Raw genomic sequence first — 17,630 nt, forward strand, 5'->3', positions numbered from 1 at the left:
TCTAGAAGAAGAAAATGCACCTACCCCCTTTTTTCACAGATGAGGGGGAATATGAGTGTTGAACATTCATATATTATCAGACTTGGCTAATATATACATATATACATACACACACATATATATCTAAAGTTTATATAATATATATATATATGTGTACACACATACACACACACACACACACACACACACACACACGCGCGCGCATGCATTTTGCTGAGGTACCTTTTCTTCCCCTCTATTCTTTATTATAGGAATAATATGCTGGGTAAGAAACATATTTAAGAACAAACATATTTAGGAAGAAACATATTTAGGAACAAAAGTAATATAAAAACAGAAGATGTCAACAAAAATTAAAAATCATAAAAATAAATATTTACTGTTATTTGAGGAAAAGCTCAACAATGAAAGAAATTAAAAACAAAAAATTATGAATTTTTTTATTAGGTGAGTAAATTTCTGAGTTTTCTCCTCCAAAACATAAAAATACTGCTAAAAATAAAATCTGTTTTCTGGAATTGCTCAAAAGTTTGAATCATGTTACAAATTCCAATCCCAATGTTATTATAATCTTACCAAGTGCTTACAAAAATGCTTACCAAGTGCGCACTAACACGTGTTTGCCACATATCAACTTGTTTGGGTGTGAGATCAGGAATTGACAGGCCTAACCTGGAAGCTAAAGCTTCAACATAGCCTGCAAGACTTAAAAACAAAAAAAAAAATAAATTAAGTAGATATAATATGATTTTCTTAATGCATTCAAAGATTACTTTTTTAAGGCATAAAACCATTTAATTTTTCTTCCAACCAAAATAATAAAATTGAACCAGCATTTATTTAACACCTGCTATTAGTATTAATCCCTTCTTTCAAAGAGTTTATAGTCTATTGGAAGGAAACAGCACTTACTATACATTTAAAAAAATACAAAACATTTGCAAAGGATTAAAAGAGGGGGAGGAAGAACACTATAAATAAAAGTAACTTAGGCTTCCAACATATTAGCTGAGCTTTGAAGAAATGTTATAATTTCATAGGGTGAAAGTGAAAAGACAGTGCATATGAGATTTAGGTGAACTATGCAAAGGGAGGAAAGATGATTAAACAAATTGTGGAAACAAGAAACAGCAAGGAGGTCAGTTTAGTTGGAATGTGAAATACATGAAGGAAAGTAACATCCAAAAGCCTTAAAAAGAAAGTCTTCTAGAAATACCATAAAGGTTCAAGCAGAGTATTTTTCCCTTGAGGTAGGAGGATACCCCTGGAGCTTCATGCAGAGGGGATTTATGTGGTTAGGCTTGTGCCTTAAAAATATCCAAATATCCTTTGGCAACCATATGAAGGATAGACTGAAGAAGGGAAAGACTGAAGAGGGACACCCAAGTAGGTGGAGGAGGCAAGAGATAAGAGTCTAAATGAGGTAGAAGGAAATGTAGTAAAGAAGATTCCACATTGACTCCAGGGTTGTGAATCTGAATGATTAAAAGAATGGCAGCATATTGTGAAAGTTGCAGTTGAGGATAAAGAAGGAGATTAAGTTCTGTTTTCAATATATTTAGCTGGAAATGCCTAATATTCAAGTTAGTAGGGAGTAATGGACTGATGGTACAAGGACTGAGAGTAGATATGTGGATCTGCAAGTCTTCAAAGAGTTGATAAATAACCTCATAGGAGCTGATGAAATCCCAAAGAGGGAAATAGGGAGAAACAAGAGAAAAAAACCAAGGATAGAATCTTGTGATACACTGATGTATAGGGAATGAGACAACAATGATGACCCTGAAAAGTATATCCTGCAGAGAGGTGAAGGATAAATAAGGACTAAAAAAGATCATCACTGGGGCAGCCAGGTGCTGCAATAGATAGAGCACGGGTGCTGGAGTCAGGAGGACCTGAGTTCAAATCTGGCCTCAGACACTTGAAACTTATTAGAGTATGACCTTGGACAAGTAACTTAACCCCTTGCCTCACCAAAAAAAAAAAAAAAAATTCTTACTTTTAACATTTAATAGATCACTGATAAATATGCAAAGAACCATTTAAATTTTCTCTTTACAAACAAAATGCAAATAATGTGGGAAGGGGGAATTTAATTCTCTTTGTATCCCTAATGTCTACCATACATAAAACATTCAAAAAGATTTATGATATCATAAATTTAAACATTGCCTTCAACCATATAGAGTAAAACCTAGCCATTCCCATCATCATCTTGTGTTATTCTTTCCCACATCCTTCCATAAGTTTGCCAAAGGAGGTCAACTGCACAAGCTGGAACTTGTCCATGCTTTCTCTTGCCATTTTAAATAGAGTCAGTCCCTCTATAAATATTTATTAAGTGAGATACATTTATTTATATGTTTGATTACTTATTTAGTTATTTGTTTGTTTATTTGCTTGGCTGAGGTACCTTTTCTTCCCCTCTATTCTCTATTTTAAGGAAGTTTTATAGGTAAGGGATGGGAAGAAACATATTCAGGAATTAAAGTAGTATAAATATAAGATAGCAACAAAAACTAAAAAACTATGTACCAGTCACCATACTTAAGTACTGAAGATACAAAGAAAGGTAAAAGATAGTCCCTGCCTTCAAGGAGCTCCCAGCCCAGTGAGGGAGACAACAAGTACATAATTATGTAAACACAAGTTAAATAGAGTGGAGTGAGTACTCTGGATATCCACCTGTCATCCCTTGCCCTCACCACATAACCAGCTCATATTCTTGTAACATTTTTAATGTGATTGAGCAACATTTCTCATTGATCATGTCTTCTAGTCTAATTATCTCTCACCACATTATCCTCCAGTACTCCATTTGTGATATTTTTTTGCAGGCTGTTTTATTCCATTAGAATATAAGCTTTTTGAGGACGGACTGCATGGTTTAACCACTTTGGTTTTTGTCGCCTCAGCACTTAGCATGGTACCTTAGTTCAAAACAGATGCTTAATAAATTCTGGTTAATCAATTCTTTGTTTTGCTGCCATTCAGCAATGTCAACGGAAGACTGAAAAAATAGGCCTTTACTTTCATGGAAAACTTAAGGTCATTAAAGGAGTTTTGTAATTCACAGAGGGAATTGTTTATTGATTATGTATAAAGTATTGGATTGGTTAGGACAAAACACTGTGAAATCTATGGTCTTACAAGGCTTTTCCATTTACACATAAAAAGATCCCTTTAAAGATATAAACCTTTTCAATGTAAATGTAAAATATAAATGTAAATATATAAATATAAATTTATGTATAAATATAAATACTCCTAGATTATAAGATCCATGCAGGGAGAGATCATTTCTTACATAAACTTTGTCTCTTCCACAGCACCTAACACAGTGGTCAGTACATAGTGGCATTTAATAAAAGATGATTGAATTGAATTAGCTCAAATAGTTCTCTCTTGGTTTGGTTAACTTTATTCAATACATCAGAAAGTATCAATAAAGGTGATAAAATTAAGATGGCAAAACTTAGAATCACCTATCCTGACATTTCAGAATGTGATAACCTTAATCTAATTTAGCCAAGTACAAGGATTTAAGACCTTGTACAAGTCACTTATGATAACCTCTAAGGTCTCATTTAACTTTTATTCCATGAAGAGTTAGTCTGCAAATATCTCTTTACCAGCAGCTGATCTAAGCCTAGGGAATAAAAAGTGAATTTTCTAATTTTTGCCCTTATATTTATTAGTTATATGACTACAAGCAAGTCACTTAACTCCCTAAAACCTCAATGACCCCATCTAGAGTGCCTGTACTTCCATAGTGGTTGTGAGAATCAGAGAAGAATGTGTATAAAGTACCTTTCAAACCTTAAAGCATTATGCATATTATTAAGTTTTTAGATCAGGATAAAGCTTTGGTTCTGAAAAATCTCACTTAAAAATAAAACTTCTACATTTTTTCAGATGTTTCAGAAACACAAAACTTACCCAAGTCCAGCTAAATCTGAAACAAGATTCCCCAAAGCAGCAGCTAAAAAAATTAATAAAAATAATTATTTGAAAAATAAAATTAGAAAATAAATATTTACCAAAAAAATCATAATTCAGACACTCAAGTGTTGAATTAAAACATTTCCCAAACAATGTTAACATATGACCATGGAATAACTTACCAAATTGGAAATTGCCCCTCCAATTAAAAAGCAAAAACAATTTCAATTCCAACAATTAGCATTTATTTCTTTTGTTCTACCAACTGAGGTTAACTTTGAAGGAGGTCTCTGGTGTAGATCCTAGAGAATATTTCCCTAATTATGTGTCATAGAACAAGTGTCTAAGGGATTCTGATAACAACTAAAGCATACTTGTCAAATCTGCAGGTGGACAAGAAGCTGGGAGGCACAAATAACAGGATCCAAAAATATCACAAGCTAGAATGATTGGATAAAACTAAATAAGAAGAAATGGAAGAGGGGTAAATAAAAAGTTCCATACTTCAGTTTAAAAAATACTTCTCAAAGCAATTAAGAGGGACAGGTGGTCAAGAATTGGTCTAAAAATTATAGGGGACCAAGGGATAGTACCAGAGCACAAGTTCAAGGAGCCAATAGTGTGAGACAAGGCACAATCAGTTTTTTGAATACCATGCTCAAATGTGCTCTGAAAGGCATAGTATACTTGTTTAAATCTTTCTCAACTTTCAATCTCATCTGAAAAGGATAATAGTTGCAGAATTTACCTAATAAGTGCATTATATTGATCATCATGTGCAAAACACTTTGCAAACCTTAAATCACTACATAGAGTAATATGATGCAGCAAATAGAGTATTGGGCTTGGAATCAATAAGATCCAAGTTCAACCCCCCCCCCAACCCGTGCTACTCCCAAGACATTTCTTGGTTGTATGACTCTGGGCAGGTTATTTGCTTTCTCTCAGTTCCTCATCTGTTAAACAAGGAAGGTGACCTAGATGAACTAAAGTCCCTTTCGATTCTAAATCAATGAACCTATGAGCCCAGAATGAGGGAGTTGGTAGTTCTCTCTCTCTTGCTTGGTCAGCCCTTTTGTGGAGTATTGTTCATTTCTGGGTGTCATGTTTTAGGAAGGACAATGTAAGCTGGTACAAGAACTGTAGACCTTTTCATGCAAGTGTCAGCTGAAAAAGCTAGGGACGTTGCCCCTGGAGAAGAGAAAAATTGTGTGCAGAAGGCATGTGTAAAAGAGAGTATTCTTGTTTTGTCTAATCCCAAATAAAAGCAATGGATAAAAGGGACAGATTAGTGTACTAAGCTTTGGTGTTGGTAAAATCTTCCTTGGCACAGTCATACAATATATAAACTCAAAAGATTTCTTTTCCTGATATTCCTTGTATTTCTGCTTATGCAGGATGAAGGAACAGAAAAAGGAAAGGAAATGACTTGGGTTTTGATGCTAAATTACTGAAAGAATGGTGGTGTACAAAGGATCCTAGATCTAGAGAGACAGAAGGGACGTCAGAAACCATCTATTTCAATCTACTCCTTATAAATATGAGGAAACAAGAGAGAAGTTTAGTAACTTAACCAAGGTCACACAAGAAGCAAACATCAGAGGCAGGATTTGAATACATATCTTCTGACTCCAGAGGCCAAGCCTCTTCCACTGTACTATAGAGCAAAGTCTCCTTAAAGTCCTCCAGTGATTCCCTATTAAAAATGGAATAGATGCTGTATAAATCTCTCCACTACAAAAATCACATTCTTCCTCATGGCAAAATTATTTGTATGTGTGTTTCTCCCCAATTAGATTGCAACTAAGTTGAGAATAGTGTGTATTTAGTTTTGTAACCCAAATGTAAGTCTCTGAGAGGCTGGAGAGCCATTTGTCAGCTATGTTGAAGAGTATGCTTAGAGAATTACAGATCTAGATTGCCTCTGAGATTGCCTTTCATATCTGAGATGGTACAGGTCTATAATTAGCCCTTTCTTCCCTCTCACTTCTCTTTCATTTGGTGAACTCCATGGCTTCAATGTAGCACCTCTGTAGAAATGAATTAAATCTAATCCACCCTAAGTCTCCAAGCATATATCAGAGATGACCTCACAGAAGATATTTTAGTTAATTTAGCTTTTATTCTTCATGCAGTAAAAAAGTAATACACACTACTACAAATATTTTTTTAAATTTGGCATATTTTACAAAGAAAGACATTTTGGAAAATCCTTGAACTTGGTTCCCCCTTATAAATTTACTTTCTAATAAAAGGTTAAAAAGAGGACATTCACTTGCTAGTTATTTGTGCCTCCCAGTTTCTTGTCACCTGCAGATTTGACAAATATGCCCTAGTTTTTATCTAGAGTTCCAGCGCATAATGTCCACAGCTGAACTCCATCTCTAGCAAATTTTTCAACCTACCAAATTTTTCAATTCCAGTTCAACATTATCATAGTACAATAAGAAAAGAACCCACTCTAGAAACTGATATTATCTATGTGATCTTGGTAAAGTCATTTAACTTCCATGGGTCTCAGTTTCCTCAGACATAAATGAGGAAATTGTTCTAGATAAGACCTCTGAAGTTCCTGCCCATTGCATGCCTATGACCCTTAGTATACTACTACAACTTTCCCAATCATCCAAGATCAAAACCTTGATCATTTTCAATTCTTCCTTCTTCTTTGCCCATATAAGCAATCAATTATCATGTTCTGTCAAATCTTATTAATATCTTCCTCCTCCTTCCCCTCCTTTCCATTATCACTGCATCTTAATTCTTTACCACAATACTTCAAGTCTTTTTTCAATACCTTATTGCATACTCAGTAGTCTAAAATACTCTTCCTAACCCCAATCTATCCTTTCTCCAATTTATTCCTTCATACTACTTCCAAAGTAATCTTACTAATGGACTATTCTGGTCATTCCTCTTCAAAGTCTTTTAGTGGCTCTCAATCATTTACTAAATAAAACCTTTTTTATAGTACACTGTCTGAATCTCATCTCTACCCTGATCATATTCTCCCAAATCAAAATTTGCATGCCCCTCCCCAAATTGGACTTAAATAACTTTAGGAATAGTAACTGTGTTGTATTTATTTTTGTATTCCAAACACCTAGAACAAATTATCTTTGCACTTTTCTTGGTTCAGACTTGCATAGAAAGTTCTAGTGTAGAAACTTCACCAATGAATATTTGCACCTATTTATAACATATTCTTCAAGAGTTTTCTAAGGCACTGAAAAATGACTTTCCCATTCTCTCACACATAATAGGAAATGATTTTGTTGAATTGAATTAAATTTTTGTCTTCTTCCTCCAATGTAATAAGCATAGCAACTATAAGTCCCACCATCAAAAATGGAAAGGCTGTGGTATGTGTGAAAAATTATATTTTATGGTATCTTTTCCCTTTTGTCTCTCTCTAATTTTCTACTCAATCACAAGTTAAGGGTGATATAGCAAAAAGCCACAGACAAGGAGTCAAAAGAATTCAGTACAAATCATGGTTCTACCACTTAGTTGTTTTATTTTGAGCAAATCACTTTATGGATCTCAGAATGAAATAATTCTATTTTCACTACCAAATTGATAGGGTTTCACATGTAGGAATATACATAAAAGGCTCTGTAACCAAAAATGTTATTAAAGACAAACTGTGTTGCAGAGAAATCGAAGAGAGATAAATGAGAGAAAGATGCAAGCAATGCAAATAATGCCTGCATGCTCAGTGGTATGTAAAATGGGAGTAAATATATTGCCCAAGAGCAAAATATACTAAAGTGTTTTAAGCTCCTGAGAAAGTGCTACATAAATATAAAGTGGAAGAAAATAAATAATTGCTATTTTAAAAGACACTTCAAAGGCAAAATCTATTAAAACAAATAATCATCCTTTCAGTCCATAAACAGAGAGATAAGGACATTTTATTTATATTACTTGCCTGCCATAGTTGAAATCCCCAAAATAATTCCAATAGTCAACTCTATTTGGGTTCCCTATAAAAATGAAAAATAAGAAAAAGGCAATTTTAATATTTTTAAATGAAATTTAAAATAAAACATAGAAAACCATAAAATATTCTACTGAGAACAGTGATTATAATTATTTCAAACAATAAAAATTCTTATGTGAGATTCTAACATACAATTTCATTAGATAAAGCATATACCAGAGATGACATCACGAAAGATATTTTAGTTAACTTAGCTTTTATTCTTTGTGCAGCAAAGAGTAATATACATACTACAAATAATTTTAAAAATCGGGCATATTTTACAAACAAAGAAAGACATTTTGGAAAATCCTTGAACTTGGTTCCCCCTTATAAATTTACTTTCTAACAAAACGTTCTAGGAACTCCTATGAATAGAGGACCCTCCAAATTATTCTTTAAAATTAATAATTTTAAAAATTCATTTATACAACTTCAGATAATTTGAGATTAGATCACTTCTTTACAAAGATAATTAGTAATATTTGGGTTAATAAATCTATGGCATAACACAAAAGCCCTCTCCTATTTCTAAAATATATTTAATCTAATTTAAAGGCATTTTATAGACATTTCATTACTCCTCTGAGGAAGAAAAGGAGGGTTAGATTATTACTATATCCATTTTACAGATGAGGAGCCTGCATGAGATTATATTAAATTATTCAATTGGGACTGATTGTACAGAACTGGAATGGAACTCTCAGGTTCTCATTTTCCAGTCCAGTCCACTATGCTACACCTAAAGAAACTGACCTCTCATAGGTAGTCTTTCACATTCTTGTCCAAGACTAAGAAACCTCTAAATCTGTTTCTGTTACAACCTCTGGCATAAGGGAGTATAGCGTTACCTGTCAGAAATTTTTCATACAGATCAAGAAGATTGAGATCATTTGGTTTATGTTTTCCTGCAGGCCATCTTTGTTTTACCATTCTAATATCTAAAACTTGTTGTACATGTGCCCCAACTAATGTGTAAAAAAACCTACCAGGCACTCCAAAGAAGTAACCCAAGTGAATTTGCAAAGGAATAAATTCAGAAAAGAGAAAAGGAAAATACAAGTAAAGAAAAGCAATGATGCTAAGTATTTTAATCTGCTAGAAAGGGAAAAAAATACTTGGATACTAATGCAAAAAAGAAATGACTAGCACCTCAGGAATATAAAAATATTTATTCTTTCTTTGAAAGCAACAAAAGGGTATGTATAATATTAGTGAAGTCTAAGAGGAAAATGTAAATAAAATTACTTTTCAAGTAGCTACTAACTCATTTTCACAGAAGAAACAATTCTTCTAAATAGCAATAAAGAGATTGAAAATTTGCAGATAAAGCAAATTTGGGGGGCAGTTTAAATAGAGCTAGATAACTGTTTAAACCCAACTTAAATCTAATATTTCAAACTTTTACTAATAGTAGCAAAATTAACAAAAACTGGATGAAATGTAAATCCAGTACTAAAAATTAATGTTAAGAAAAACATTATTGGATAATATGAAGATAGAATAGGGAGCTATATGAGGAAATCTTTGTTTAAGCCAAAGCTTGAAACCACAGATCCTAGTCCAGTGACATTTGCACACTTGTGACTGGGAATTCTGCCATGAACACTGCCAGAGAAACAAATACTAAGGAATTTACCCCCCTGAACTAATAAGAATCCTCAAATGTCTGGTAAAACAGGAGAGGAGAAAGCTAAGAATCTTGTAAATACTTCTATTTCTCTAACACATTTAATCCAACATGAAGGCAGCATTAAGATAAAACAAGATCATTTCCATTTTGTTTCTTACTGCAATAATTTCCAATAATGGCATTTCTTTTTTGGTTTGAGAGGAAACTATATAGGAAGCTCTGCACTAGTTTTAGCTGTGGCTATTAGGAGATGAATTTTCTTCTAAGCTAATTACCAGCTAATCATCCTCCTTGTACTATGCAAAATAATAAGGTGTTTCATTACCTTTTCACTTTGGTATTATGTGAATAAGACTCAGAGTCACACATCAAATATTAAATATGCAAGCATAATTGAGTCTATGAAGGCACTACTATATGGCATTTGTTTGGGGTTTATAAATACAGTTAATTCTCATATTTATAGAGACAATGTAATAAGATAATATGAAATATTAAATTTTTAAAAAATACTTTGGCTTCAGAATATTTTTTAAATAAACATTTAAGTAGACAAATAGGATGTTCAAGGAATTCATTTAAAATAAAGTAATGAAGCACAAATCCATATGATCTGCCATCTATGTATGCATATTAAATTAATGTTGTAATCAATTATTCAACATGGATATGTTATATATACAAGTTATATATGGTCTCTTAATTACTTTAATACTATAGGCCATACGTTGCATAATATAACAAGATATATTGTGACATATAAAAGGAATCAATGGAAAATTCTGTTATAATATATAAATTTAAGCAACTAAACAGCAAATAGGTATTATTTTCAAATGACTAGACTTTTAAAATTATACTTTAGGGATCAAAGCCAATGCTACACCTCACATATACTATTCCAATCCTTTAGGATCTCTAGTTTATCTAGATTCTTTCTGATAAACCCTCAATTTCTTCTTTGTATCACTATTAACACTGAGAAGTCACAATTATAGAACACTTTAATCTCTTTAGATAAGAAGGGTTGCAAGCACAAAACACTACCACTACACTGTATTTTTTAAATGCACATATGTATACCTTAGGGAACTGAAAGATTTAATTCATTCCCTTCTCCTCTCAAAAGCATAAGATATATATTTTCTTCTTTACTATTGAGTTCATTTGCTTATTTTTTATAAATACTAATAAATCTCAAAACTACAACTTCCTTCTCCTATTGACTTTGAAACATGGTGTTTTATGGTGGAAACAGTGCTAATCTGAAACTCTGGAGAGTCCAGGGTTCAAATACTACCTCTGATACTTAATGGTGGGATAAGGTACTTAATTTCCTTGAGTCTCAAGTTCCTCATCTGTAAAATGGGGATATTTGTTGTTAATGAAAATCAAATGAAGTCAAGTAAGATCAAATAAAATGCTTTAAGGGAAAATAAAGAAATTCTTTAAACCAACCTGTTTGTAAACTGAAATTTACCTCTAAGTTATCTCTAAAGAACAATTAAAAATATAAATGTATATTTGTGCATATATATGTATCATATGTATGATACATATGTATCATATTTGGTCATAATATATAAATGTATACATTTGTAGTTTTTTCTCTCTATTCAAAATAAGTTTGAAAATTATAACAAGCAATTGAAAATATAAACCTAGTTAATCAAATGCTGCACATTTCACTGTAAAAGGTTTCTTCTGAATCATTTCTTAAAATTTAGCAAAGGTAACAGTGTCTAAGAAATATAACAAAATATATTTTCAATACACAAATTATAACTTCATATAAGAATAAACAAGAAAATGGTCAAGTTCATATTAATTCCTTTACTAAGTAAGAATTGGGGGGGAAAAAAGGAACTTACTGCAACAATCATAATTGCATTATCCAAAAAGCCAAACCCTACGAAAGGTAATGCATTGTGGATGAATACTGAAAAACATCAAGAAAACAGAAAAGCAATAAATACCTTATATAGTTTAAGGCTGCCACAACTTTAGCACAAAAAAAAGGAAAAAAAACAGAAGAAAAACATATGGTCAAGTCTTCCAAAAGTCCTTGATACTCATGGAGCTTATGTTTACTACTGCATTTATGTTCCAGAATGAAACAGTAGTTAATAAATATTCATAGTCACAGTACCTAACAGACAGGAAAAAACCCTAAAGCTCCAAATTCTTCTAAATATTGCATATAATATTTTAAAAGATTTTTTTCTGATTGTTTTATAAATATAACATATGTACATTTATAGAAGCAGAAATTAAAATAACAAATAAAAACATTTCCATGTTTGACCTAGTCACAAGGCCACTAGAACTAACCTGTTTCCCTCTCATGCACAAAGATACAGTTTAAACAGATTTCAAAGATTAGAAAAAAATATAAGCTTTAGTAATGAATTTACCAAATGATTTACCAAATCAGTAAACCCAAGTAAAATGATTGTTAAAAAAAGAACAATATTTAAAATATTAAGACAGACTGATAACTTTGTATGTCAATAGACATTTACCTTCCAAATTTGTAATTTTTCTCTCAATTTATTATCAATTCCTAGAAAGATCAGGGAACTATAGCAAGTATTATTGCATTTAAAAGGAAAGCAGTATAATCTTTATGAAGGGTAACAATAATCCAACTGTCACCTTATTCTGAATGTGGTTTTAAGGTCTATCCAGGTTAAGCAAATACTGAAAGGGTAATCATAAAATCACTCATCAACAGATGACCTCAGAAAAATATTTCATTTTTACAAATGAGGAAACTGAGGTACAGAGAAATGAAGAGGCTTGTCCAAGATCACATAGCTAGTAAGTATCAGGGACAGAATTTTAATCATTTGACAGTGTGTTCTTTCCACTGTGCAATGCTTCTAATATCCTACAGAATTTTGTATTGCTCAACTTACAAAAATTGTAAAAGAACAGCAGTTATATTGGGATTCTCTGAGAAATAAAAGTGGGAAACCTCCAATTCACAATATATTAATTTTGCTGTTTTCCCCTAAATATTAACCTGAAGGGACAGTTGTCAAGAGTACCACATCAGAGGACAGCTAGGTGGCACAATGGACAGAGCACTGGCCCTGGAGTCAGGAGAACCTGAGTTCAAACTCAACCTCAGATACTTAATAATTACCTAACTAAGTAACCTTGGGCAAGTCACTTAACTCCACTACCTTGCCAAAAAAACCTGGGGGGAAAAAAAAGAGTATCCCATTGAAACTAATTTTATGTGAAGTTAGTACAGGTGTTCAACTAATGACATTCTATAAAATTAATGTAAAAATCTTTAATTACAAAGCAAAGCCAAAATATAATGGAGTTCTGAGATGTGTTCAAATGTTCTTAGGACTCTTGTTAAATTCTGTTAACTCTAGGCTAATAAAATACTGTATGCCAGTTTTCACTCTGGTAAGTTTTGTACCAAAAAAAGAAAATCTTTTTTGGCTAAATGCAAATGATAATGAGAACTTCTTACTCATGACCACTACGAAGGATTTTAAGGACAAGAAAAAAACAGTGAGTCATAAACTAACCATGATCTATGTTCTTGTTCTACTTCTCATGATCTGCTTATGGTAGGAATTACAGAAAAATATACTTTAGTTAAGCAGTATGTTTAATTATACTAAAACCTGATAGAAATCATAAAAATCTAATAATCAAAATAGCAAATTTCCAAAGCAGTAGAAGAGAGTCTTTTAATTACAGAAATATAAATGAACCCAGTCTTGATTTATTAATCATTCACCCTCTTTAACTAGACTCAACACTTTGATACAAATATTTTAAGGAATCATAATATTATAAATAGGAATAACACAAAATCAATGAATTTAGAGCTATAAGAAAACCCAGAGTCCATCTAGTCCAACTATTATCCCCCCCCCAAAAAAGAAGACATCCTACAACATACCAGAAAAATGCTCAGTTGACCTTTGAACTCTTCAGCAATAAGGAAGTCATTCCCTGAGAAGGCATCCCTTTTCACTTTGGGACCCACTCTAATTCTTAGGAAGTTTTTCTTTATTTCAAACCTAAGTTTCCTACTTTGAAACTTAAATCCACTGTTCCGACTTCTATACTTCCCTCAGCTAAACCTTATTGGGGAGGAAGGGTTGAGAGGGAGAAGAATATAAGTTGGTCTGGAAATGAATATAGCTTGAGGAAGGAAGACAGAAAACAAGAGTGACAGATGAACCTAAGAAAAGACAATAAAGACAATGACAGTTCTTATAAAAAGAACAAAACTAAGTAATTAAATACCAATATAGTGTACTACCTATACCAGCAGTACCAAAGCTGGTATCTGCTGGTATAATCCCCAAACAAAAAGTATCTCTTAAGTGATCAAATACATATTATATAGAGATGAGACCCATACGAGATAATTATGAAATTTATAGAGCTACATGAAATAACCTAATGCAGGATATTTTATCATTTGTGACTTAATCTTAAACTCCAAGGTAGTTATAAAAATTAAAAATATATATCAATATTTAATGAAAATATTTTTGAATAAAGGATGTCTCTGTAGGAGAGGGGGAATAATACAGAAGAAAATCAAGGTATAAAAAATACCAATAAAATCTATTTTAAAAGTTTTAAAAATTTATTTCTATATAAAGGATTTATTTTAAAATAGAATCAGAACTACCCTGTACCCAAAAAATACTTCTCAAGATAAAACAAAATAAAGAGTGGCTTTGAAATATTAACTGTACAGTATCTTCATATTTACTAATCAAGATAGCTATCCTTTAACAGAAAATGTTTGGGGAAGTATTTCCTTATTACTTGCAAAAAGAAGGCAATTACTTATTTTGGTAAAAGTACTTTATGAAAGAATAGGAAGGAGAGAGACAAGGAAAGAGGTAAGAAAAGAATTAAGCTTGCCAGATATACCTTACTCAATTCAATTATCATTTATTGAACATCTATTAATGTGTTCAAATAGTATTAGACCCTGAAGATACAAACAGGGGGAAAAAGCTGCCTTCAAGCTTACATGGAAGGGAAAAGGAGGAAGGAAGAGGGTATGAAGAAAATTTATGTACCAATATGTATATATAAAGTTTAGAAATAGTAAATACATAGTAATGGGAGTGAAAAGCAAAAAAGAACTAACACCTGGGAGGGTATCAAAAAAGGCTTCTAAGAGAAAGGAATCTCTCTCCTGGTTCTCCTGCTACCTGTATGCCCGCTCCTCTGACCATTTCCTTCCTTTGGTCCTCATCTAAACCACATCATCTCATCACAGATATCCCACAGGATTCCATTTTGAACTTTCTCTCTTCTCTCCCTCTATAATACTTCACTTGGTGAGCTCATCATCTCCCATGACTTTAATAATTATCTGTATGCTGATGATTCTCAAATTTATTCATCCAGCCCCAAATTTCTACTGACCTTCTATCTCGTTACTCTGATTGCTTTTCAGACACCTCAAATCAGATGTCTAGTTCTTAAACTCAACATGTCCAATGAAACTCCTTATCTTTCCCCCCCAAACCCTCTCCACTTTTAAACTTTCTTATTATTGTCAGGAGAGCCACTACACTTCCAGATCCCCAGGCTTACCACCTAGGAATCATCCTCAACTCCTATCTCTCACATTGCCCCTTCCCCAATATATTGCCAAGGCCTGTTGATTTTACCTTTGCCAACATTTCTCAAATACATCTCCTTTTCTCTTCTGATATTACCACCACCTTGGTGAAGGCTCTCATCACATCATACTTGGACTACTATATTACTACCATAGTAATAGCCTACCAGTACATTCATCTGCCACAAATCTTTCCCTATGTCAATCCATGCTCCATTCAACTGTCAAAGCAATTTTCCTAAAGCACAGATCTAGCCATGTCACCTCCTAATAAACTCCAATAGCTCCCAAATACAAAATCCTGTTTGGCATTTCCATAACCTAGCCCCTCCCACCTTTCCAGTCTTTTTACACATTACTCCCCAATATATATATTTTTAATCCAGTGACACTGGCTTCCTTTCCATTTCATAAACAAGATATTCCATCTTTTGGCTCCAGGTACTTTTTTCTAACTGTCCCCCATTGCCTCTATTTCATTCTTCCTCATCCTATTTTCCTTCAGATCTCAACTAAAATCTGACCTCTTATAGCAATTCCTTTTTACTCTTTTAATTCTAGGGCCTCCTCTTTTAACTATTTCTTTTGTATCCTTTTTTTAGCTGGTTTGTACGTATTCATTACTTGTTGTCTCCCCCCTGTTTAAAAGTGAGCTTGTTGAGGGCAGTGGATGTCTTTTGCCTGTCTTTGCATTCCTAATGCTTAGCAGGGTACCTTGGCATATCATTGGCACTTAACAAATGCTAATTTATTGACAAACTGGAGTAACACCTAAACAGTACTTGGAAGGGAAACTAGAAATTCTACCAGGCAAAAGTGAGGAAGGAGAGCCTACCAGGCAAAGTGGACAACCTATGCACAAGAAGAGGAAAAATGGAATGTCTATGGTACAAAGTAAGACTCTCCATTAACCTTTTTATTTAGTCTAGCAATAAATGAGTTTCATAAGTCATAAGGAATGTTTTCATATTCTTTGGAAAAAAACAGTCATTCAATAATTCAGCATTAATGCTATATTAATATTTAATATTTTAACTTTTAAAACTCATTATCAAATGTGAAATAAGCATCTTTCCCAAGGCAACAAGTCAATGTCTAGATTTAAATCTCAGTTCCAACCTTGCTAAAACCATCTCTTCAATTTTTTTTAATAATACTCTTGAGTCACAAGCTTGTACAAGGAGGCTTTCTCTGGTGCTCTGAGTTCACAAAAATCCTGTCTTGATGAGTGCTTGGGTGAAGCACTTACCATCACAGGACAATCAGACCTGTCATTATAGTTCATATGCTCATGATTCCTAAATCATTCAAAGATAAACCTATTAACCAAAACAACAAGTAAATGGTTTTTTTCTGGGGAACTGAAAAACTATCACCAAAGCAGTTTTTTTCTTCTAAAGGACAATTATACTTACAATGATTTAAACTCGGTTTATCAATAAAATGTTCCACAGTATTGTGATATTCCTTAACAAGGACCTTCTACATCAGTACAATAAGTGCATATCCCATTGTGATATACATAGTATATATATTAAGCCCATTAAAATCCCTTCTTCTACTGAAGAATACAGCCATTAAAATCTAAAAAGAAAATTCAGCATTTATAGGACTATTACCATATCTCAGCTGTGCCTGGGAAGGTGGTGGAGCATCCAATTTTTCTATGGGGGGAAAAAGCATATGATGCAGTTAGTTACTATTTAATACATTTCTGATTTCAATGTTGAATGAAACATTTTCTTATTTTTTAATAGCAGGCATTTACAAAAGAGGAAAAATCTGAATTTATTTTTATGCTAGACCACTTAAATTGTTACATGTAATTATTTAAAAACAATTTTTACTAATAGAATGACAGTGATAAATCTCAGGGCTAGTAAATAAAAATAATTCTACATCTACCATGTTTATGACTGGCTAATTCATCTACAATATGAAGAAGTTGTGTGCAATCATTTTGTCTGACACACCACAAATTATTCATTCACAATTATGTCAAATCTAGATTTATTAGTGATTTACAAAATATGTCTACATTAAAAACAATCCTGTAATTTTTCATACATTCCTAAAAATTACAGTATCAAAAAAGAAAAACATATCTTTGAGGTAATCTTTAAAAATAGCCATAGAATACATCTAAAATAATTCATAAGAGCAGGTACATTCCTAGATCTGTGCCTATGACAACTTTTTTTACTTTGATGAAATCAAAAGAATAAGTTTATGTACAATAAGAAACAAATTTTTTATTTAAAAAGCAAAAAAGTTGCAAATATTAATTAAGATTTTGAGTAACAGCACAAATACACTATTTCATAACATGCTTGAAAAGTATACAAAATTCCTTCTGATAAAAACTGGAATAAGTGTTTAAAATATCATCAAATATAAAAGCATGATTACTCTATATGAGCAAAGTTAGAAACCTGCCTACTCTGAAAGAA

At 32.5% G+C, this 17,630-nt stretch overlaps 1 protein-coding gene across 5 annotated transcripts in view; it reads right to left on the reverse strand.

Moving 5' to 3' along the window:
- Positions 1 to 17,630, reverse strand: part of TMEM65 (transmembrane protein 65) — an 85,773-nt gene that overhangs the window by 39,603 nt on the left and 28,540 nt on the right. For 4 of the 5 annotated variants that reach the window (XR_012471651.1, XR_012471650.1, XM_074201653.1 and 1 more), the window contains 5 exons: positions 16,800 to 16,844; positions 11,429 to 11,496; positions 7,874 to 7,928; positions 3,940 to 3,982; positions 600 to 705 (listed from right to left, as the gene is read on the reverse strand). Coding sequence is in view for 3 of the 5 variants with exons in the window: in XM_074201653.1 (XP_074057754.1) it covers positions 600 to 705; positions 3,940 to 3,982; positions 7,874 to 7,928; positions 11,429 to 11,496; positions 16,800 to 16,844 (317 nt within the window). In the remaining 2 variants the exon portion in view is untranslated. The remainder of the gene's footprint in view (positions 1 to 599; positions 706 to 3,939; positions 3,983 to 7,873; positions 7,929 to 11,428; positions 11,497 to 16,799; positions 16,845 to 17,630) is intronic. The other variant, XM_074201654.1, reaches the window with a different exon arrangement.

Source organism: Macrotis lagotis, chromosome X, assembly GCF_037893015.1.
Source record: "Macrotis lagotis isolate mMagLag1 chromosome X, bilby.v1.9.chrom.fasta, whole genome shotgun sequence".
NCBI classification, from domain to species: domain Eukaryota; kingdom Metazoa; phylum Chordata; class Mammalia; order Peramelemorphia; family Peramelidae; genus Macrotis; species Macrotis lagotis.